The sequence below is a fragment of the Symphalangus syndactylus genome, chromosome 12, assembly GCF_028878055.3.
Source record: "Symphalangus syndactylus isolate Jambi chromosome 12, NHGRI_mSymSyn1-v2.1_pri, whole genome shotgun sequence".
In the NCBI taxonomy this organism is placed as follows: Eukaryota; Metazoa; Chordata; class Mammalia; order Primates; family Hylobatidae; genus Symphalangus; species Symphalangus syndactylus.
The window spans coordinates 67,686,129-67,709,463 of NC_072441.2; the positions used below are offsets into that span (position 1 = coordinate 67,686,129).

At 36.0% G+C, this 23,335-nt stretch overlaps 1 protein-coding gene and 1 pseudogene across 3 annotated transcripts; one reads left to right on the forward strand and one right to left on the reverse strand.

Annotated features, from left to right (window-relative positions):
* Nucleotides 1-4,544: 4,544 nt before the first annotated feature.
* LOC134734658 (prohibitin 1-like) lies at nucleotides 4,545-5,362 on the reverse strand (annotated as a pseudogene).
* TSHB (thyroid stimulating hormone subunit beta) lies at nucleotides 5,065-21,597 on the forward strand. 3 transcript variants are annotated; one of them, XM_063628034.1, is made up of 3 exons: nucleotides 5,065-5,165; nucleotides 20,650-20,812; nucleotides 21,261-21,597. In XM_063628034.1, the coding sequence occupies exons 2-3, from the start codon at nucleotides 20,651-20,653 to the stop codon at nucleotides 21,513-21,515; spliced, it is 417 nt and encodes a 138-aa protein (XP_063484104.1). In that variant the 5' UTR covers nucleotides 5,065-5,165; nucleotide 20,650; the 3' UTR covers nucleotides 21,516-21,597. The 3 variants fall into 3 exon arrangements, with proteins under 3 accessions (XP_063484104.1, XP_063484103.1, XP_063484105.1); XM_063628033.1 differs by lacking the exon at nucleotides 5,065-5,165 and adding an exon at nucleotides 5,956-6,000; XM_063628035.1 differs by lacking the exon at nucleotides 5,065-5,165 and adding an exon at nucleotides 17,105-17,139.
* The last annotated feature ends 1,738 nt before the right edge of the window (nucleotides 21,598-23,335 follow it).

Below are 23,335 nucleotides of genomic sequence, written 5' to 3' on the forward strand. Positions count from 1 at the left end.
AGATCGATAGTTTGCAAATATTTTCTTCCATTCTGCAGGTCGTCTGTTTATTCTGTTGATTATTTATTTTATTGTGCATAAGCTTTTTAGTTAAGCCATATTTGTCTATTTTTGTTTTTCTCGCATTTGCTTTTGAGGCCATAATTTTTGTGAATTCTTTGCCTGGGTCAATGTCTAGAAGAGTTTTCCCCAGTTTTCTTCTAGTATTTTAATAGTTTCAGGTCGTACATTTAAATTCTTAAACCATCTTGGGTTGATTTTTGTATGAGATGAAAGGGGAAGGGCTCCAATTTTATGCTTCTGCATATGGCAATCCGATTTCCCCAGCAACACTTATTGAAAAGAGTGTCCTTTACTCAATGTATGTTTTTATCAACTTTGTTAAAGATCAGTTGGCTGTAATTACGTGGCTGTATTTTTGGGTTCTTTATTCTGTTCCTTTTATCTATGTGTCTATTTTTATACTGGTAGGATGCTGTTTTGGTTATTATAGCCTTGTAGTATAAAGTTAGGTAATCTGATATCTCCAGCTTTGTTCTTTTTGCTTAGAATTGTTTTGGCTATTTAGGCTCTTTTTTGATTCCATATAAATTTTAGGATTGTATTTTTCTGTTAAAAATGGCATTCATATTTTGATAGGAATTGCATTAAATCTGTAGATTGCTTTGGGTTGTAAGGCCATTTTAATGATATTGATTCTTTTAACCCATGAGCATGGGATGTTTTTCCATTTGTTTGTGTCATCTATAATTTCCTTTACCAGTGTTTTATAGTTTTCCTTGTAGAGATCTTTGACTTTCTTGGTTAAATATATTCCCAGGTATTTTTTTTGTTGTTGCTATTGTTAATGGGATTGATTTCTTGATTTTGTTCTTAGCTTGATCACTATTGTTATAAGGAAATGCTACTGATTTTTGTACATTGATTTTTTTTATCCTGAAACTTTACTGAACTCACTTATCAAATTTAGGAGTCTTGGAGAAGTACTTGGGGTTTTCTAGCTGTAAGATCATATCATCAACAGAGATAATTTGATTTCCTTCTTTCCAGTTTGGATGCCTTTTATTTCTTTCTGTTGCCTGATTGCTCTGGCTAAGACTTCCAGTACTATGTTGAATAGGAGTGGTGAAAGTGGGCATCCCTTCCTTGTTCCAGTTCTTAGGAAATGATTTCAATTTAACCTGTACAGTATGATGTTGGCTGTGGGTTTGTCATATATTGCTTTTATTATTTTGTGGTATGTTCCTTTAATGCCTAGTTTGTTGAGGGTTTTTATCATGAAGAGATGCTGAATTTTATCAAATGCTTTTTCTGCATCTATTGAGAGGATCATATGGTTTTTGTTTTCAATTCTGTCTATGTAATGAATCACATATATTGATTTGTATATGTTGAACCATTCTTGCATTTCTGGGATAAATCTCACTTGATCATGGTGTAGTATCTTTTTGATGTGCTTTTGGATGCAGTTTGCTTGTATTTTGTTGAGGATTTTTGCATTTATGTTCATTGGTGTTATTGGTCTATAGTTTTCTTTTTTTGTTGTATCTTTGTCTGGCTTTGGTATTAGGATGATACTGGATTCATAGAATGAGTTAGGGAAGATTCCCTTCACCTCAATTTTTTGGAAGAGTATCTGGAGAATTGGTACCATTCTTCTTTGTATGTTTTACATAACTTTGTTGTGAATCCCTGTGGTCATTGGCTTGTATTTTCTTGGGAAATTTAAAAATTACTGATTCAGTCTCACTACTTGTTATTGGTCTGTTCAGGATCTCTATTTCTTCCTGAATCAATCTTGGTTGGTAGTATGTTTCCAGGAATTTATCCATTTCCTCTAGGTTTTCTAGTTTGTAAGCATATAGTTGCTCCCAATAGTCTCTGATTATCTTTTGTATTTATGTGGTATCAGTTTTAGCACCTCCTTTTACATTTCTGATTATGTTTACTTGGATCTTCTCTCTCTTTCTTGGTTAGTCTAGCTAATGGCTTATCAACTTTATCTTTCAAAGAACTAACTTTTTGTTTCATTAATCCTCAGAATTCTTTTGTTCTTAATTTTATTTAGTTCTGCTCTGATTTTTGTTATTTCTTTTCTTCTGCTAGCTTCCGGTTTGGTTTGTTCTTTTTTTTCCTAGTTCCTTGAGGTGCAATGTTAGGTTGTTACTTTGTTATCTTTCTTTTTTTTTTTGATGTAGGCATTTAACACTATAAACTTCCCTTTTAGTGCTGCTTTTTCTGTATCCGAGAGGTTTTGGTATGTTATGTTTCCATTTTCATTTGTTTCAAAAAATTTTAAATTTCTATCTTAATTTTGTCATTGACTCAAAGATCATTCAGGAGTATTTTTAATTTCCATGTATTTGTATAGTTTTGAGAGTTATTCTTGGTATTGATTTCTAGTTTTATTACACTGAGAAGATACTTGGTATAATTTCACTTTTTAAAAATTTATTAAGACTTGTTTTGTGGCTTAATATATTATCTGTCTTGGAGAATGTTCCCTGAACTGATGAGAAGAATGTCTATTCTGCCATTTTGGGGTAGAATGTTCTATAAATGTCTTTCAGGTTCACTTAGTTCAAAGTCCAATTTAAGCCCAGTTTTTCTTTTTTGGTTTTGTGTCTCAGTGATCTGTCTAGTCTTATGAGTGGGGTATTGACATCCCTTGGTATTATTGTATTGCTGTCTATAGCTTTATTTAGGTCTAGCATTATTTGTTTTATGAATCTGAGGGCTCTAATGTTGGATGCATGTATATTTGTGATCATTATATCCTCTTGTTGAATTGATCCCTTTATCATATTATGACTTCGGTCTTTTTTTTTTTTTTAACTGTTGTTGGCTTAATGTCTGTTTTATCTGATGTAAGTATATCGACTCCTTCTTGCTTATGGTTTCCGTTTGCATGGAATATCTTTTTCCACCCCTTTACCATCAATCTATAAGTGTCTTTTCCAGAAGGTGAGTTTCTTGTAAGCAGTGTATAGTTGGTTCATATTTTTTAATTCCTTCTGTTAATCTATATGTTTTAAGTGATGCATTTAATCCATTTATATTTAATGTTAACATTGATATTTGATTTTTCATTATTGTCATAATATTGTTATCTAGTTGCTTTGTAGATTCTTTGTTTCTTTCCCTGACCCACCCCATCTGTGGTTTGGTGGAGTTCTGTCATGTTGCCATTGATTTCTTTCTCTTTCTCCTTTATGTGATTGTTTTATAAGACCTGTGAGTTTTATACTTCATGAATTTTTATGATGAATAAAACTCATAAGGTTGTTATGGTGAATAACAACCTTTTGTTTTCCATGTTTATAAGTCCTTTGGATGTTTCTTATAGGGCCAGCCAAGTACTGACAAATTCCCTCAGCATTTGCTTGTCTTGGAAATAATTTATTTCCTCTTCATTTATGGAACTTATTCTGGCAGGACACAAAATTCAGGATTGGCAGGGTTTTTTTTTAAGCACTTTGAAAATGGAATCTCTTCTGGCTTGTAAAGTTTCTGCTAAAATTTCCACTGTTAGTCTGACAAGGTTTCCTTTATAGGTGACTGGATTCTTTTCTTTTGCTGATTATAGGATTTTTTTTTCTTCATGTTTACTTTAAACTGTCTGATGACATGTCATGATGAAGTCCATCTTGCAATGTATCTTCCTGGTGTTTACTGGGCCTCTTGTATCTAAATGTCTAACTCCCTTTCAAGACTAGGGAACATTTTACCAATTATTTCCCTTAATCAGTTATTAAAATTTTTTGCTTTTTATTCCCCCATACAAATCATTGGTATTCCCATGGAATCCATTGTATAACATGAATCTATATATTGGTATTCCATTGGAATACCAATGATTTGTATGTTTGGAGACTTTATGTAGTTCCATACTTCTTGAAGGCTTCATTTATTCTTTTTTATTCTTGCTTCTTTATTTTTGCTTGACTGGGTTAATTAAAAAACCTGTCTTCAAGTTTTGATGTCTCTTCTGCGTATTCTAGTCTACTGTTGGAGCTTTCAACTGTATTTTGTTATTCCTTCAATATTTTTCATTTCCAGAAGTTCTATTTTTAAGATATTTATCTCCTTGTAAATTTCTCATTCATATCCTGAACTGATTTTTTTGTATTAGTTTTCAGATTTCTTCTGAATCTTACTGAGCTTCTTTAAAATCAATGTTTTGATTCTTTATCTGGCATTTCAAATATTTCGTTTTGGTTAGAATCCATTACTAGAGAGTCAGTGTGATTTTTTGGGGTGTATGTGATAATACCCTACTTTTTCATACTTTTAATATTGCTATGCTGTTTTCTTCTCATCTGAAGAAACAATCAATTCTTATTTTTGCATTTACTTTTATTTGGACAGGACTTTTTTTTTTTTTTTTTTTTAGATCTGAAGTGATTTTACTTTTATTTCCTTAACTTTAAGCCAATCTTGAAATTTCACTGTGATTTCTGGGGTCAGGGCAGAAAGAAGGTGGTGTTAAGAATCATCAGGGCTGTGACTGAGTTGGCCCATGGAGGTGCAGGCAGGGTGAGCCCTCACTGGGGCAGCTAGAGGAGCACAGACTGTCTGCTGGCAGGTAAGTGATGTTCCAAGAGCATGAGAGCTGGTACATGATGTCCTCTATGGCTTCCAGCTTGTGCAGCTCAATCAGGCCATCCCCTGTGGTGCTCAGTGAGTTGGCAATCAGCTTGGCTGCTTTGGAGTTGCCCTCAGCAGAGATGATGGCTGCCTTTTTCTGCTCCTCAGCCTTTTTCCACCACAAATCTGGCCCTCTCTGCTTTCTGCTGAGTCACCTGTTTGGCTTTCACCACTTCTGTGAACTCCTTCCCAAAGGTCTGATACACCAATGACATGTTGTCCAGGATGAGCACAAAGGTGGCTGCTCACTCCTTAAGATCATTGCTCACCTGCCTGGAGACCAGCTCTCTCTGTGTGATTAGTTCTCCAGCATCAAAGTGAGCCACCACTGACTCGAGGACCTCTATAGTGATGGACAGCAGCACATGCTCATCATAGTCCTCTCCAATGCTGGTATAGATGTGAGGAAGCTGGCTAGCAAAACACCAGAAGAGGATGTGGAGTGTGATGTTGACATTCTCTAAATCTTCACTACCTGTGATGACTGGGACATTACGTGGTTGAGATGGTAGTCAAAGGTAATTGGTTTCTATACCCATGGGATAAAAAAGTGAGCTCCTTTCCCTACCACAATGTTCTGCACTCCATGGAACTGGTCAAAGATGATGGCTCTGTACCTAGCATCCACATTACATAAGGCAGAGTTCACCACACCTCCTGCAACAGCTAAGGGTGGTCCAAACTTGCTAATGAGCTCAAACACTTTGGCAGTCATGTTTCCTTCTGCTGGAGCTTCCCACACCTGCTTCCACTCTGACCTCCACAAGAATTCCCCAGCCATAGACGTGACTTTTTAATTTTTCCTTGAGGATGTGACTATAAGATATGTTGAGTAGGGCCATTTCACTTTGCTTCTGAGTGTGTTCAATGGCAAAGACTAGTTACAGATAATCTTAGTGTGGTAGGTTTCTCAAATGCCAGCTGTAGTAGCTGTGTACCAGGTGGCTGAACAGGCTTATGGTCTTCTGAGAAGCTGGAGGAGTGGAGGCCAAAGAAGCTTCTCTCATTCTCAACTGCTGTGCAGTTGTGTCAGCAGATTTTGTATTTGGTTGTGCTGCTTGACCTCCAGACCAGTAGGTGGCACTTGCAGGTAAGAGATGGCTATGGTGGTAGCAATTGGGTTTCTCTTGATCTTTGTTTACCAGGAGAAGTTTTCCAGTGTCCCAGGCATTGGGCTGCGCTGTGGAATGCTCAGTGGTTTGGATTCTATGCTCAGCCTCAGTGGGAGTTGTGGGGGTGAAGCTGTTGGAGCTGGACTGGGCTAGCCTGCACTCAGGCTTCCTAATGGTGGGTGCAAGTATCTGCTCTGATGAGCCCAGGGGGCAGTTGCCAAATGCCTGGAGATATTCCCAGGTAAGGAGTGAAAAACAGCCACTGCACAAAGTTCCTTGCATGGGAAGGGAGGGGTGGCACAAGCTTCTAGACTAGGTGAGTGAGTGTGATACTTACTTATCTCTCACTTCACAGATCCAGCTATGCTCACTCCCTCATTTTGACCAGGAGAGCAAGGTTAGGCACTCAGTAAAGTTGCATGCAGATTGGCTTTAGATTGCAAAGCTGTTCATGTCTGCAAATTTCACCACCTGTGCAAAACCACAGGTCTCCAGAAAACTTCCTCCTTCTCTGATCCCATGAAGAGGCAGAGCCAAATTCCAGTGTCCGTAATTGCAGTACACTCCAAACTTGCTCCTCAGTTCTATCTGTGGGAGCTCTTCCCTCACTCCAGACCCAGGACTCCAATCTCCAGCCCAAGACTCCCTAATGCCCATGGCAGGCACTGCTGCTAAGTAGCCCTATCCCACCAAGTTTGGGATGAGCCAGGATTGAGAATAGTATCTTCCAGTTGGGTCCTAGATTTGAGAAAATGCCTAGGACGCTGCTCAGTGTCTTTTCTTCTCACAGTATCCAAGCCTTTCTCCCAGTTAGCTCCAGGGCTTGGGAGGGACAAGGTGCTTTCCCCTGGCCTGGGAGGCACAGTTCCCCAATGGAAAGTTAGAATGTAGAGTGATATGCTTTGGGTCTGTGGCCCCCACCAAGTCTAATGTCGAATTCTAGTCCCCAGTGTTGGAGGTGGGGCCTGGTGGGAGGTGGTTGGATCATGGGAGTGTATTTCTCATGAGTGGTTTAGCATCATCCTTTCAGCACTGTTCTTGTGATAGTGAGTTCTCGTAAGATCGAGTTGTTTAAAAGTGTGCAGCATCTCCCCTCTTACTCTGTCTTGCTCCTGCTCCTGCCATGTGAGACACTTTGCTCCCCTTTTGATTTCTGCCATGATTGGAAGCTTCCTGAAGCCTCCGCTGAAGCAGAACCTGCTATGCTTCCTGTACAGGCTGCAGAACCATGAACCAATTAAGCCTCTTTTCTTTATAAGTCCCAGGTCTTTTTTACAGCAATGAGAGAATGGACTAACTCATAGAAAGACACCGTCTCCCCTTCTCATGTACTGGGGCTTCACTCACATTTCTCAGCCAGATGCTGCTATGCAAACTGCCTGCCTACCTTGTCTTTCCTGAGATCTGAAGTGTCCTTTGCTTTTCGGTTGAATTCTCGTGTTCCTTCTTGAATAAAAGATCACAGTGTGAATCTCTAAACACTATTTTGCTTCTTCCAAGTAGGTGAAGGATGCTAGAAAAGCATCTAATCTTCCATCATGGGGGAGAAAAGCAGAATTGTTTTTTAAATGTTTATTTCACTTGGGTTTTATTGAACTTTTAGGATTTGTGGTTTTATAGTCTTCAAATTTGGAAATATTTTAGCCACATTTTTTCAATTTTTTTGGTCCCCACTTCAATTCTCACCTTTTATTCTGGACTCCAATTACATGTATTTTATTCTGCTTGATATTATTCCACTAAGGCTTTTTTTTTTTTTTTTTGAGACAGAGTCTCACTCTGTCACCCAGGCTAGAGTGCAGTGGCTCGATCTCGGCTCACTGCAAGCTCTGCCTCCTGGGTTCATGCCATTCTCTTGTCTCAGCCTCCCAAGTAGCTGGGTCTACAGGCGACCACCACAATGCCTGGCTAATTTTTTTGTATTTTTTTAGTAGAGACAGGGTTTCACTGTGTTAACCAGGATGGTCTCAATCTCCTGACGTTGTGATCTGCCTGCCTCAGCCTCCCAAAGTGCTGGGATTACAGGAGTGAGCCACCGGCCTCCACTAAGGCTTTTTAAAAACATTTTTTCCCTGTGCTATTCATTTTAAGTAGTCTCTGAATTAGGTATTTGTTGCTGCTCAACAAATTATTCTAAAAATTAATAGGTTAAACCAATGATAAACATATATCAAATGATTTCTGTGGATCATGAATTTGGGTGTGACTTAGCTAATGGTTCTGGCTTGGAGTGTCTCTCATCAAGTTGCAGTCAAGATATTGTCTTAGCTGTAAACTAGTTCAACCATTGTGGAAGTCAGTGTGGCAATTCCTCAGGGATCTAGAACTAGAAATACCATTTGACCCAGCCATCCCATTACTGGGTATATACCCAAAGGACTATAAATCATGCTGCTATAAAGACACATGCACACGTATGTTTATTGCGGCACTATTCACAATAGCAAAGAGTTGGAACCAACCCAAATGTCCAACAACGATAGACTGGATTAAGAAAATGTGGCACATATACACCATGGAATACTATGCAGCCATAAAAAATGAAGAGTTCATGTCCTTTGTAGGGACATGGATGAAACTGGAAAACATCATTCTCAGTAAACTATCGCAAGGACAAAAAACCAAACACTGCATGTTCTCACTCATAGGTGGGAATTGAACAATGAGAACTCATGGACACAGGAAGGGGAACATCACACTCTGGGGACTGTTGTGGGGTTGGGGGAGGGGGGAGGGACAGCATTAGGAGATATACCTAATGCTAAATGATAAGTTAATGGGTGCAGGAAATCAACATGGCACATGGATACATATGTAACAAACCTGCACGTTGTGCACATGTACCCTAAAACCTAAAGTATAATAATTAAAAAAAAAAAAGATATTGTCTTAGGATTGCAGTCATTTGAAGACTTAATAAGGGCTGAAGATCTACTTCCAAGATGGCTCAGTTACATTGTTGATAAGTTGGTTCTGATTGTTGGCAGGAGGTCTCTGTCTTTTGCCATTTGGACTGTGCCATAGTTGCTGTCATTTGAGTGTTTTTGTGACTTGATGGCTGACTTCCCTCATAGCAAGTGATTCAACTGAGCAAGATGAAAGTAGAAATGTCTTTTATGACAGCTTTAGGAATCACATAACTTCAATTCTGCTCCATTCTGAAGATCACACAGACATATCAAATCCTGGTATTACACAATGAGTGGGTATTACACAATGACACAAGTATGAGGAATTGAGGATCACTGGTACCATCTTGGAGGTTGGCTACCATGGTTTCTATTGTTATGTCTTTAAGTGTACTGATACTTTCTTCTGAACTATCCACTCTGTTTTTCAGTTCATTCAGTGACTTTTGTTTTTTCATTTTGGATATTGTATTTTTAATCTCTAGAAGTTCCATTTGGGTCTTTTATTATACCTTTTATTTCTCTTTTTCTCATGTTCATGTTTTCATTTAGATTCTTAAGCCTATTAAAAATGTTTGTAAAAGCTCTTTTACGGTTCTTGTCTGTGAATTTAATTATTTCTGCCATTTTGAGCCTGTTTCTATTTATTGATTTTCCTTCTGGTATGGGTCATATTTTTCATTTCTTTGCATGCCTATTAATTTCTTATTGGATGCTAGACATTGTTAATTTTACATTTTAATAAGTGAGTTATATTTTGTTGTATTTTTTAAAGTAATACTGAACTTTGTTCTGGCAGACATTCATGTTACTTGGCTTGCTCAATCCTTTTGAAAGTTCCTTTTTATCTTTGTTCAGGAAGGTTCAGAGCAGCCTTAACTCTAGAGTTAATTTATCCTCATTTTTAAAGCATGACTTCTCTGAGGACTCTACCTAATTATGTATTATAATACTTCTCCACTCTGGCTTATGGAAGCACAAACTATTTTTAGACATAAGTAAGCTCTAGGAATTGTTCAGCCTCCTGATTTTCAGTGATCTTTCCTTGGCTTCATAGTTTCAACCCCGTCATATCCAAATTGGTCATCAGTCGAAGACTCAATGAAAACCCCTTTCAGATCTCCAGATTTTCTTTCTAGGCAGCTCCCTCCTCTTCATTTCTCTGTCCTAAAAATTCTAGGCATTTCAGCCTCCCTGAACTTCTATATGTGTCTTCACAATTCCTTAAGAATATAATCTCTGTTTTGTTCCCCCTCTCTGTGCTGTAGCCTAGAAACTGCCTTCAGGTTTCTAGGACAATCATAGGGCTTAACTTATTTGTTTCTTTTCTTTCAGTATCAGCCTTCTGGTGCCTGTTATCCAAAGTCTGTGAATAATTGGTTCATATATTTTGCCCTGTTTTCTAACTGTTTTTAGTAGAAGGGAAATTCTTACACCAGTTAATCCTTGATGGGTGAAAGCAGAAATATGTGGGGCTTTGGGGAGAAGCTGAATAGTCTGGGCACTGACCAATGAAAACAATTTAGTAGTGCTGGAGTAGAGACTGGGAGGCCTCCTCTTGTGCCAGGCAGGGAAGAGCTTTTCCCTACTTTTGACTTCCTTGAAATCAAAATGTGTTTACCTAAGCACATTTTGGTCCTCTCCCTATTCCTTTACTTACTTTACCTATGGGGAGGTTCACCAAACCTGGTTCATATTTTGGGCTAGAAAAGCTGGCTTAGTGCTGTTCTCCTGCCTTCTTTTGGGAGTAAGCCCAGAGGGTGATATGCTGGTATAAGAAGGAGGCACGTAACTCAGTCCCTGGGATTCAGGGTGCTCACTGAGTTTGAAGTTCCTGTGGAACATGTAATTGGAGATGTCTTGTAGGGAGTTGGATACATGGGTCTGGGGCTCAAGGAGAGGTCTGGACTTTTATTTTATAGCTGTGTGAAGAAGATGACTGGTAAGAAGGAGTTTCTTGAGGGCAGTGTCTGGAATCAGGTGGGAATCCCATAGATTTGTTGAACAAATGAATTAATGAGTTCATGAATAGCCATTGTTCCCAACAGAAGATAATTCTAAACACTAGGAAAACTCATATATACGTAGTGAGACAAGTTAACTACATTATGGATTTGTTGTTCTGTGACTACCACTGATTAATTTGCTAACTAAATTTTTGATTAATTTTTGCATATTCATACTGCAAACTTCTTTAGAAATAAAAGGTGTGCTAAAAAAAGATAAGAAAAGTTTAAAATTTTGGGGTGAGATTGATAGCATATTGTTCATTAGTTGCTGAGAAGTGGTTATACTTGTTATTGTGAGTACAATTAATACTGCTTACATTATTCAGCCAGATAAATAATATCTAATTACCAAGAGGTTATATAAAGTAACATAAGTAGAAAGAAAGATATTATACTAAGGGATAGAGAAACTAGTTTTGACATACAGGTAAGGAAAATTGGATACCAATCTGACTTTATAACACTACAAATTTTATTACAGAAGATGTTAGCAATTTCTATTAACATTTATAGATGACCTTAATTTCAAAAAATGTTTTGAAATAGAAAAGAACTTGCATACATTCATGTAAATCTGGTATACAAGGGGCTTTAATCTGTTACCAAAAGAGAAAAGCAAATTGACATAATTTTTATACATATTAAATCAATTTTGTCTTCTCACTTGAGAGCTTTAAAATAATAAAATGATCAATATGCAAATAGGTTGAACTCTATTTGCTACCAATTATCTGTATTAAGAAAAAAAGCATTGAAAGGAATTAAGTAAACAAACAGGTTTTGTTTTATGTTGCAGGCCATTTTAATATGACTCTTACTGATAACTCAGGCTTAAGATGGCTAAACTGATTATTTTAAAAGTGTCTATATTGCGCAGGATTTTAGAATTTTATGGATATAGATAACAGTAGGAGCTAGAAAAGTACCCAGTCTTTGGGCTAAAGGATAATGTCAGTAAATCTGATTCATATTTTAATGCCACTTCTCTGTTTAGCTAAGTAAAGAGTATGAGTGTTTGTTTTTCTTTGAAAATGAGTTAAAATTTTAATGCAACAAAAACGATGTCAACAAACTTGGATTTTAGCCTGACTTTGCCTATAACTATCTATAGAACATCAGAGCATTAAATAACCTCTCCATGGATGTGAAATGTCAGAATAGGATCTATGTTTCCATTTATTTATGTAATCAATATTTACTGAGTACCTAATATATAGCAGAGGCTGGTTTGGATTCTGAAGATATGGTGATGAGCAAGACAAACAAAGCTTCCATTTAAATTGCTTACAGTCTGGTTGGAAAGGGGGAGACAGAGAATAAGTATATAAACAAATAATATAGTATCAGAAAATGCTAAGTGCAATGAAGAAAATATGAGATAACAGGATAGAAAGTGACAGTGGCAGTAGGCTGCATTAGACTTGGTGGTCAAGGAAGGGTTTTCTAAAGAAGTAATTTTTAAGCTGAGATGATAAGGAGAAAGCCATTCAAAGACTTGTTGTAAGGTTGCTCCATAATGAACAAATAGCAAATGTAAAAGCACTGTTCCAAGAACAAGTTTGGAATGTTCTAAGGGACATAATAAATAAAAGGTGGAGAGAGGTGGGTATGACATGAAGTTAGACAAGTAGGCACAGATGATTTCCACCTACCATATATTTTATCAGTTTTATTGAGGTATAATTGACATACAATAAAATGCATATATTAGTTTCCTAGGACTGCCATAACAAAGTACCATAAACTGAGTGGTTTAAAACAACAGAGATTTATTTTCTCACAGTTCTAGAGGCCAGAAGTCCAAGATCAAAGTGTCTGCAGGACCATGTTCCCTCTGAAGCTGCTGAGCTAGGATGTATTCCAGGCCTCTGTTGTAGCTTCTGGTAGTCCTTGGTTGGAGGCAACATAACTTCATTCTTCACATGGCATTCTCCTTGTTTGTGTGTCTGTGTCCAAATGTCCTCTTTTTGGAAGGGGATATATCCAATCGTACTGGCTAGTGGCCTACTTTACTCCAGTATTATTTCATATTAATTAATTTCATTCATAATGAACTTATTTCCAAATAAGGTCACATTCTGATATACTACAGGTTAGAACTTCAACATTTGAATTTTGAGAGTACATAATTCAACCCCTAACCCTGCATATATTTTGGTAGGTTTTAACATATGTATATCCTGTAAAACCATCATCACAATCAAGATAATGAACATATTTTTCACCTCCTGAATATTTCCTCTGCCCCTTGGAAATCCCTCTTTCTTCCCCTTCCTTGCCTTTCCTCATCCCCAGGCAATCATTAATCTGCTTTCTGTCTTACATTAATTTGTATTTTCTGGTATTTTATATAAACAGAATTATATGGCATGTACTCTGTTTTGGTCTATCTTAATAATATTAAGATTATAACATAATTATTGATGTTCATGTCACTGCTGTGTCAGTAGTTTATTCCTATTTATTGCTGACAAATATTCTACTGCATATATATGACATATTTGTTTATCACCTGTGGGTGGACATTCAGATTGTTTCCAGTTTGGGGCTATTAAAAATAAAGATGCTATAAATGTTTGTGTACAAGTTCATGTATGGATATATCTTATTATTTCTCTTAGATAAATACTGAGGAGTGGAATGGTTGGGTCATATTGTGGGTGTATGTTTAACTTTTTGAGAGACTTATGGACTGATGAACCTGTACCATTTTACATTTCCATCAAACATTGTCTACAACTTTCGGTTGCTCCACATCCTTGCTAACCCTTGGTATTTCCAATTTTTAAATTTTAGGCAGCCCAAGAAGTGTGTAGTGCTGTCATTGAGGTCTTAATTTGCTTATCTCTGAGACTAATGATGAAAATTTTTCATCTGTTTACTTCCCATCTGTATAATTTTGTGAAATGTCTATTCAAACATTTGCTTATTTAAAAAATTGGATAATTTTTTCTTATAATTGAGTATAGCAGGTTCTTCATATATTCTGTATACAAGTTCTTTATCTTACGTATAATTTGCAGGTTTCTTTTCTTTCAGTTTGTGGTATGTCTTTGTTCTTTTAACAATGCCTTTTGAAGAGAGTTCTTAATTCTGATGGAGTCCAATTTATCATTTTTTGAAAATGGATCATGCTGTTGGTGTTATATCTAAGAAAGTTTTGCCTAATTCAAGTTTTGCCTAACAAAAGTTTTATTCCATGCTTTCTTCTAGAAGTTTTAGAATTTTAGTTTTTATATTTCATGTTAACATTTGTATATAATGCAAGATATGTATTGAAGTTATTTATTTATTTTAAAAAATATTTATTTTTATATCTGGATAATGAATTGTTCTAGCACCATTTGTTGAAAATACTATTTATTTTCTACTTAATTTCATTTTCACCTTTCTTGAAAATCATTTGACCACATGTGTACAGGTTTATTACTGGACCATATTTTGTTCCAATGATCTTTCTTAACACCACTTTCTTAATTACCATAGTTTTACAATCTTGAAATCAGTGATTCAATAAGATTTTCTACATAGATGGTCATGTTGTATGTGAATAAAATTTTACTCCTTCCTTTCCCATCTGAATGTCTTTTTTCCTTTGGCTTACTGCATTAACATTGCACTTACAGTACAGTGTTTAATAGAAGATGCAAAAGCAGACATTTTTGCCTTTTTCCTGATCTTAGAGGAAAGGTACTCTGTCTTTCAATATTAAGTATGATATTAATCATAAATTTTTGATGATGCCTTTTATTAAGTTAGGAAGTTTTCTTCTATTCCAAGTTTGCCGAAAATTTTTTCAGGAATCTATGTTGGATTTTGTCAAATGCTTTTTGTGTATGTGGTTGTGTGTGTGTGTGTGTTTCCACTGAGATCATAAGGCTTTTAGTTTTTAGTCTGTTAGTAGGGTGAATTTTCTTAATTGAATGCAAACTAAACTTGCATTCCTGAAATAAATTCCACTTCAACCATGATGTATTATTCTTTTTATATATTGTTTATTTTGTTTTGTTAAATTTTGTGAAGAATTTTTGCATCTATGTTCTTTTCATGAGGGTTATTAGTTTGTGGTTTTCTTTTTTGATAATGTCTTTCTTGTGAACTCTAGCTGCCTTGGGGATCGGTGGACTCCCAGGTCTATCTCTTCAATTTGGTGATGCTTCTGGCCTCTGCCTTGGTAACTTTTCATGCACTATGGCCCAGAAACTTTCTCCAGGCAGTTTCTCCTTGTTTGTTTCCCATCTCTCTCGGATCACGTACTTTTGTTACCTGATGTCCAATATATAGAGAGACATTATTTTATATATTTTGTACTGGTTTATAATTATTTTAGGCGAGAAAGTAAACCTGGATCAGAAGCACAAATTCAACATGCCTGGATTCTTTTAACAGTATGAGATCATATACACTAAGGCCTCTTTAGCAAGAAAATCACTACCCAAATGCATGGTATTTATTATAGTTCTTTTAGTAACAGGCCAAGTGTCTATCAGTTGCCCATTACATATGTACACACACACATACATATATATATATCTCCCAGGGATAGGTATATAAATCCACTAGAAAATGAGTTCCTGAATCAATGCTTTATACAAAGGAGGCATTAATTCCATTAGAAACACACATCTAACATTCTTCCATTTATCATACTCTTGTGTTACCATCTTGTCTGAAATTAGGTTGGCGCCCTCATTTCCAGTTTCCCTGTTTTCAAAATTATCTTATTACATAGTAGCTCACATTCCCAAGACTTTGGAGCCCCTGGCATGGCCATTTCTAGGTATATATCTGTTAAACTAAATGTGGCCTGAGGATACCTCTGTGTTGTGAGTTCCTACATAATGAACTGCAACCTAACTTAGTATGTACACTAACTGAAAGCCTAACTTAGGAGTATACTTTTGTAACAGACAGCTGAATTTCAGCTCATCACAGCAGCTGAACTTCAGTCAATTACAGGCAGCCAGCTGATCAGACTTTGTCCAAGTAAGGCAAGTGCCGATGTATAATGAAATCAAGCTGTTTCGATATCTCATTTCTACTTTCTGTCCATAAATGCTGTCTGCCCACACTGAGGAGAAGAGTTCTGTGAATCTCTTCTGATTCTGAGGGCTGCCTGATTTGACAATCGTTCTTTGCTCAATTAAACTGACAAAAACAAGCAATGGGGAAAGGATTCCCTGTTCAATAAATGGTGCTTAGATAACTGGCTAGCCATATGCAGAAGATTGAAACTGGATCCCTTCCCTACACCATATAGAAAAATCAACTCAATGTGGATTAAAGACTTAAATGTGAAACCTAAAACTGTAAAAACCCTTGAGGATAACCTAGGAAATATCATTCCAGATGTAGGACCGGGCAAAGATTTCATGACAAAGACGACAAATGGAGTTTCAACAAAAACAAAAATTGACAAATGGGACCTTTAACTAAAGAGCTTCTGCATTATGGCCCAGAAACTTTCTCCGGGTAGTTTCTCACTGTTTGTTTCCCGTCTCTCTAGGATCGTGTACTTTTGTTACCTGATGTAACAGCAAAAGAAACTATCAACATAATAAACACACAACCTACAGAATGGGAGAAAATATTTGCAAACTATGCATCTGACAAAGATCTAATATCCAGAATCTATAAGGAGCTTAAACAATTTATAAGCAAAAACTGAAGAACCCCATTAAAAAGTGGGCAAAAGACACAAACAGACACTTTTCAAAAGAAGATATATACATGGCCAATAAGCATATGAAAAAATGCTCAACACCACAAATCATTAGAGAAGTAATATTACCTTTTAATAGAAACGGAAGAGGTCAAGCATGCCAATGTCATATAGCAAGTAAATGGCAGGGCCAAAATTTTATCTCAGGTCAGCTTGACATCCTGTCAGATGTGGCCATGTTCCTCAGAGAGTCATTCTTTCATACGTGTAAATTTTACTTAATATCTTAAAATCCCCCCAAAATATTTTGAACTACACATTTTGTTCTAAACAAAATTTTTAGATGAGGAATAATTTTATATATCTTTACATGAACATTTAGGTAAAACTTGAAGCACTCAAGCCCTAAATAAATTTTTATTCCCAAGACTTACTTAGAAGATGTTAGAATGTTTTTTGAATTTAGTTTTTCCCATTTTGTATCTCTCTTTTATTAATATTAATAAATATTGATAAAGAATATATTTAAAAGGTAATTTTATTTTGAAACAGGAGAGAGGAAAATGCATGCTTTAATAATGTCAGTTTCCAGGTAAAGATATTGTGAGCTTGTTTGTCTAAATACATTTTATTTGGAGTTCAGTATGAATTTTCAATAGATGCTTTTCAGATAAGAAAGCAGTAAATCAAATGCAATTATATAAACAAGAAGATTAGAGGGATTATCCTGAAGGGTATAAAATGAACCAAGAGCTTTTAGTTTGGGTCATCACAGCATCTGCTCACCAATGCAAAGTAAGGTAGGTGTCTATAGTGAGAAGGTTCTGTGAAATGAAATGTTCTTAAGCTATTTTTTTTCATTTTCACCATTTTATCATTTTTTAGAAAGTGGCAAATGCTGAAAGATAATTTGCTTCAACAGGCTCTAATATTTTAAATTATTGCTCCAAATTGTTTAGTAGTAGATGAAGGCGAGAGAACTACATACATATGGATAAGGAAAAAATTCATTGACTTAAAGAAAGAGAAACAACTGATTAGTTTCCTAATGAAGGATATTTGATATTCATGACTTTCTTCTGTTTTCATTTTGATTTAAATATTGTTATCAATATAATGATCTGTGTATTAAATCCTCTCAATTACTGTACTAATGGTCATCTTTTATGAAAATATACTTCTGGGAATGTTAGAGCAAATTCATTTTTGAGTACCTGCAGGGGTAATGCACTCTGTATTATAAGTTTTTTTTAGTTATTTAATAGCTAAACCTCCTTTGATAGTGTTCAACACACACACAGCTGCTGTACAGTACATTTTGCTTTCTAGAAAAATATACTGCTTTAGTGAAGCTCTAGGATTATTCATAGGATGGGCAATTAGTTTTTTTCATAGTAAGGGATTTGGAGAGTAAAAATTAGTGAAGGAAGTTAGCAGAGCAGAGAGGAAATTGTTTATTAAGAATGAAGCATTGGGAGCAAAAATAAGAGAAAAAAAGAGAGGAAAGGGGCAAAGGAAAGAACATATCTTGGAATAAGAAAATATGTTGAAAGTAGGGACATATATGGTCATGCATCTGAAGAAGGCATCTCATTATTTAAGTCCTGCCTGAAACCATGCCTTCTATGTTTAGGTACCCAACAAATTATTTATGATGATTTCAGAATAAGCAATTAAGTGGCAAAGATGAGAACCCAGATGACAATGAGGAAGAAATTGTGGCATATCACAGAGGAAGGGATTAACTAATGCTAATTTGTACAGTGTTATATAGCTATATGATCTTTCTTATATAGAGTGCCAAGTGTTTCACATGTATTGTTTTATTCTTTTTATGACTTTAGGAAGGGACATATGGAAAAATGAAAGCACAGAGATACTAAATTGCTCAGTTGCACACAACTGCAATTAAATTCTAAAGTAGAATTTAGATCACTAACTTTTATCAATCAAATCTGACACTAATTTATCATATAGAATTACAGACTATTTGTGCTGGGAAGATTTTCATGATCATCTTCTGGTTCTAAGCCTTCCTTTTATAGGTGAGAAAGTTGAGGCCCAGAAAGATTCTGTGGGTGAAGTTTTACTGTTCGCAATAAAGAAGTAAAGGAAAAAGAAAAGTTCTTGCTTTCTTTATGCCCACAAAGTTGTACAGCTCCTGTGGCTGGTAATTCAGCACTTTCGTTTTCTACTTTTGTTAGTTTAGAGTTCTACATTTATAGGAGAAACTTCAAAAAAACATACAGTATCCATAGTTAGTATGACAACAGGAAAACCAAAACAAATTTTCATTCTACATTTTAAAAAGGGTCAGGTGTACTTGTCATTTTCTATTTTGCAGATGGGGAAATAACACTCAAATAGATTATACATTTTAGTCAAGTTCTCATAGATTTATGGAAGAATTCTGTTTCTTAATTTTTAGACCAATATTTTCATCACCAGGTCACCACATTGATTTTATACAGAATCATAGAGCTAAAAGTTAAAATATGTGAAGTTAATTGTTTCCTATAGAAAAAACTCAGTAGCTGGCTGTCTAAACAAGCAAGAACTATAATGACCATGATGGGTAAGCATTTTACATAATTTACCAGTTAGTAATTTTAAGATCCTACAGAGGATCATCAAGATCTGTATCTCTAAAATACTGGAACCAACTCTGTACCATAGAGGGAGCTCACATTTGAGAAGTGCTTGAGAAAGCCAGATTCCATGAGTAAGGAATTTGTATATTTTTTCTCCTTAACTCAAATACCAAAAAAACCCTCCAAGGAATGTTTGAATATGCAACATTTCATTTAAAAGAAGTTGTGAGAAAAACCCCTGTTATTTTAACCTTTAAAAGTTAAGTCTTCCTAAAATGGGTTAGTTTACTTTCTTGTGTAATAAGAAATATAGTAAACATAAATCTTTGATAATTGTAGGTCTTAAAGTCTTAATTTGGACTCTTTCAGAGCACTAGAACAATCTGTGTTTTTATTATTTGTGTTCATATTAGCTCCTCCACTGGACAGTCAGCCCTTTAGGTAAAGGACCGTATCTTTTCCGTTTGTGTCTGTCAGTGCCTGGTTCAGATGCTCAATATATGTTTATCTAATTTATCTGCAATTCTCATTCTAGGAATAGAAGGTTGACTGAAATGACCACTAGTCTCTGGAATTTGACATTTAAAATAAATCCCTGGTAACCTGTGTAATGTGATTTTCATGGTTTCTTATAAGTTGATTGAAAAAAAATAATCCTGGTTAACCAAGGCTGAACCTCTGAGGTTTCAGTTTACAGAGGTTTTAGTGTATATAGCTGAAAGATGCTGTTGGGATATAACTTCCCTGACAGATTTGGGGAAATCTTGGTACTTCTGATTATTGAACAAAATATTTAGTAAATTATAATTTATTTAATAGAACAAGCAAACAAGTTTATGTTCATAGACAACAATACTACTCCATTAAGGTATATATTTTCTTTACTGACAATGATACTTGAGAAGGAAAAAAATCCAAACACATCTAGCTAGCTGTACAATATTTGTAAGATTAAAAAAAGTCTTCTTAATCTTCAAGGTGATCAACTTACATTCAAAAGTCTGAAATTTAATTACCCTTCCTCAGTAGTAGAACTAAAATAATTATGTCATAACATTATCCAGAGGGATAATATCAATATCAATATCATATCAATATCATATTGATATGATATATCCAATATGATATCATATCAATATGATAACTATATCCAATCAATACATATTGATAATGATATCCAATTGATATTGAACAAGTTCTTCATCATGCAAGCTCTATTGAGATGCATGTTCTGTTTCTGCCTGAGGCACTGTGGATCCTCTATTTTCTTCCATGCATCCAAAAATTATTTAATATTCCTGGCTAACCCATAATGGAGCTGTCATCCTTGATTGTATTCTTCCAATTGAGTCAACCTTTTTTTTCTTCCCTGTTAATCTTTTTGAGAACAAATTACATACCTGTTCTGTGTAAAATAATCTTTAATTTGTTCCAGCTGTACATATTGCAACCTTAAAGGGATATCCTAAGGGTTTGGAAGTGGGATCAGGGGGTTCCTAGATTTCTGAGTTAGCCCCTTAACACCAGTTGTAATTTTAGTTGACCTTTTTTGGACTTTATCTTTCTGGTGTCTTCCTTGAACAAATGGTAGAATTATAAGCATGATTACATACATTGGGATGGTACTGAAGTTTGGTTATACTTTTTCTTGTTTTTTTTTTTTTTTTTTGCCCTTTCTGATTTTAACCAATAGGTTCTTTAATTTTATCTTTGACTTAGCATGACTGCTGTCTTTCTGATGTCCATGCTTTTTGGCCTTGCATGTGGGCAAGCGATGTCTTTTTGTATTCCAACTGAGTATACAATGCACATCGAAAGGAGAGAGTGTGCTTATTGCCTAACCGTTAACACCACCATCTGTGCTGGATATTGTATGACGCGGGTATGTAGTTCATGTCACTTCTTTTGGCTGTAAATTATATAAGCCCTGAAGAAGTCCATTCCTATATAGAAAGGAAATGAAATAAATCACAACCTCATTTCCCAAATCTAATGGTTATTGGCTCCTTAGAAGCAGAGTACACAGGTTACAATATTATGTGAATCTACTCAGCACAATGGATACAGATAATTTTATAACAGTTTTATGTCCCAGCTTTACTTAAACCTTATCTTGTTCCCATGATCAACGATAAAAGAGAGGAGGGTGTCACTTTTGTCTCTGTAGAATTCAACGTGCTTAAGTTGGTATTGGAGAATGGGGCTAAGGAGTTCTTTCCCAGTTGTATTTGTGATGAAGGAATATAAGTGAATTTATTTTTATGTTTCTATTATCTATATGTTTCCTAAAGTCCTGTCACATTATGCTCTCTTTTCTGTTCTTTCCCCAGGATATCAATGGCAAACTGTTTCTTCCCAAATATGCTCTGTCCCAGGATGTTTGCACATACAGAGACTTCATCTACAGGACTGTAGAAATACCAGGATGCCCACTCCATGTTGCTCCCTATTTTTCCTATCCTGTTGCTTTACGCTGTAAGTGTGGCAAGTGCAATACTGACTATAGTGACTGCATACATGAGGCCATCAAGACAAACTACTGTACCAAACCTCAGAAGTCTTATCTGGTAGGATTTTCTGTCTAATAGTAATATAATTTGCAATTTGGTTAAATGTGCTTGCCTGAAATAAAGCCAATAAAAATATTATGTTTCACAATATCTTCTGTTCATTTTGAGTATTATTTAATCCATACCCATACCTACACAGGCATTAGAGAGCTTAAGCGGTTTTAGAAGAAAAGGTGAATGAATGGGCCTTTTGGGCTCAGTTGAAGGTTGGTTTTCACGTGAAAAAGCAGAGTGGAGGTAAAATGGAGAACAGGGATATGAAATACCAAAAAGCTCACCTTGAGCAGTCTCTCCTAACAGAGGGCCAGGAGGTTTCTATGATATAGAAAGTGAATGTGGGATGACTACAGAGTTATGAAGAGAGAGTAATGTGATCAAAAGCTGAAGGAACACATGGTGTCAGGATACTGGAGACATCTACTTCCAAAGGCTAGAAGCAGGGCTGGCATGGAGGTGGTGAGTAAGGAGCATGTGGAATCTGCAATGGAGTGCTTCATTCCTGGTCATTCAAATGCACTAGATAAAACCCCACCCAAACTCAGAAGAGTCTAGGAACTATTTTCTTTAATTAATTACTCTGGTGCGCCAAGTGACCTGTGAAAGTTATACCCCAAAAAGTCAGTTTACAAAGCCTGGAAAAGAGGTCACGATCATTTTACATGTGGAAGTCTAAATCTTTCGTAGGCCTTCAAGTAATAGGAGATGCTTTTCAGCATTTATACCAAAAGCAACTGGTGCTGTTTTGGCTTTTAATGTAATGAAAAACTGGTATGACAATAAAAGGTTTTAGGGATGGGGGAGAGTGCAAAGGGATTTGAGAGAGTGGAATTATCCTAAATTCTAATCTAAACCTTCATCAATATTGAAACACTGTTTTCTGGTAAATGTGCTTGGTAAGCAGCTGTTTATTTTTCTTCTCCTTCATTAGATACTCTTTCATGAGAATTTGGTTTTAACAGATGATTGATGTGAGACAGACGTAGTGCCCTGTAGACTTGATCTCAAAAAGTTGATATATCCTCTATTTGTCCATTCCTTTTCATTCACACTGCCCCCACCAAGGCGAAAAACAGTTGTCAGCAGGGCCAGTTGCCTTTGCTGTATTCTATAGCCACCAGTTAAATTCAGCTAGGCATACTGTAAATGTCTGTATGCTGACAGTGCACGGGGTGGGCTGAGGAGGGTGGTGGTGGTAGTGGTGGGGTCCTGTAGATGGATTAGTACAACGGGGAGGGAATAGATGTGTATTTACATACAAAAGTCAGAATCCACATTATTTTACTTTAATATCTGAAATTGATATTTGTGTGGTCTCCACATATTAATCTAGGGTTTTGGGTTCTCTTATCAGCTGATAACATGGACATTTAAAGCTGCATACCACTTAAACTGTATGTCAAATATAGATCTTTGATTAATAAATAAAAAGTCTAATGTTCAAATCTAACTGGCACTAGTCACAAATGCCTTCATGGATTCTGAAAAAGTTTTCTCAAGGATTTGAACTGTCTGAGTCTAAGTGCAATAAAAATTCTTTTATAAAGGTAACTTCCACTCTACTGTTCACTGTTGGGTTCTTCCCTACTTGCTCATCTCTCCTGGTTAATCCCCACTTATAAGACAACTCTATCTCACTTTCTCTACTTCTGCTACCCTCCTTCTACCTGCTGTTTCTGCCTGCTTAGCATCCACGTCTCTTCTTCTGGTAGTTGCACCTTGATTTCCCTCTGGGGTTCTCTTCACCTCCAGTTTGGGTTCAAGTGGTTTCAGTGGGGATGATGAGGGTGGGTATGCTACTAGGCTCAACCAAACCTGGACTATTAGAAAGAGAAGTG

Bases quoted from the DNA above. Each gene is read 5' to 3' on its own strand.
- TSHB (XM_063628033.1), top strand. From the start codon at position 5,957: ATGAGCCCAGGGGGCAGTTGCCAAATGCCTGGAGATATTCCCAG. The intron at 6,001-20,649 runs GTAAGGAGTGAA...TCTTTGACTTAG, and splicing joins ATGCCTGGAGATATTCCCAG to CATGACTGCTGTCTTTCTGA. The intron at 20,813-21,260 runs GTATGTAGTTCA...TTCTTTCCCCAG, and splicing joins CTGGATATTGTATGACGCGG to GATATCAATGGCAAACTGTT.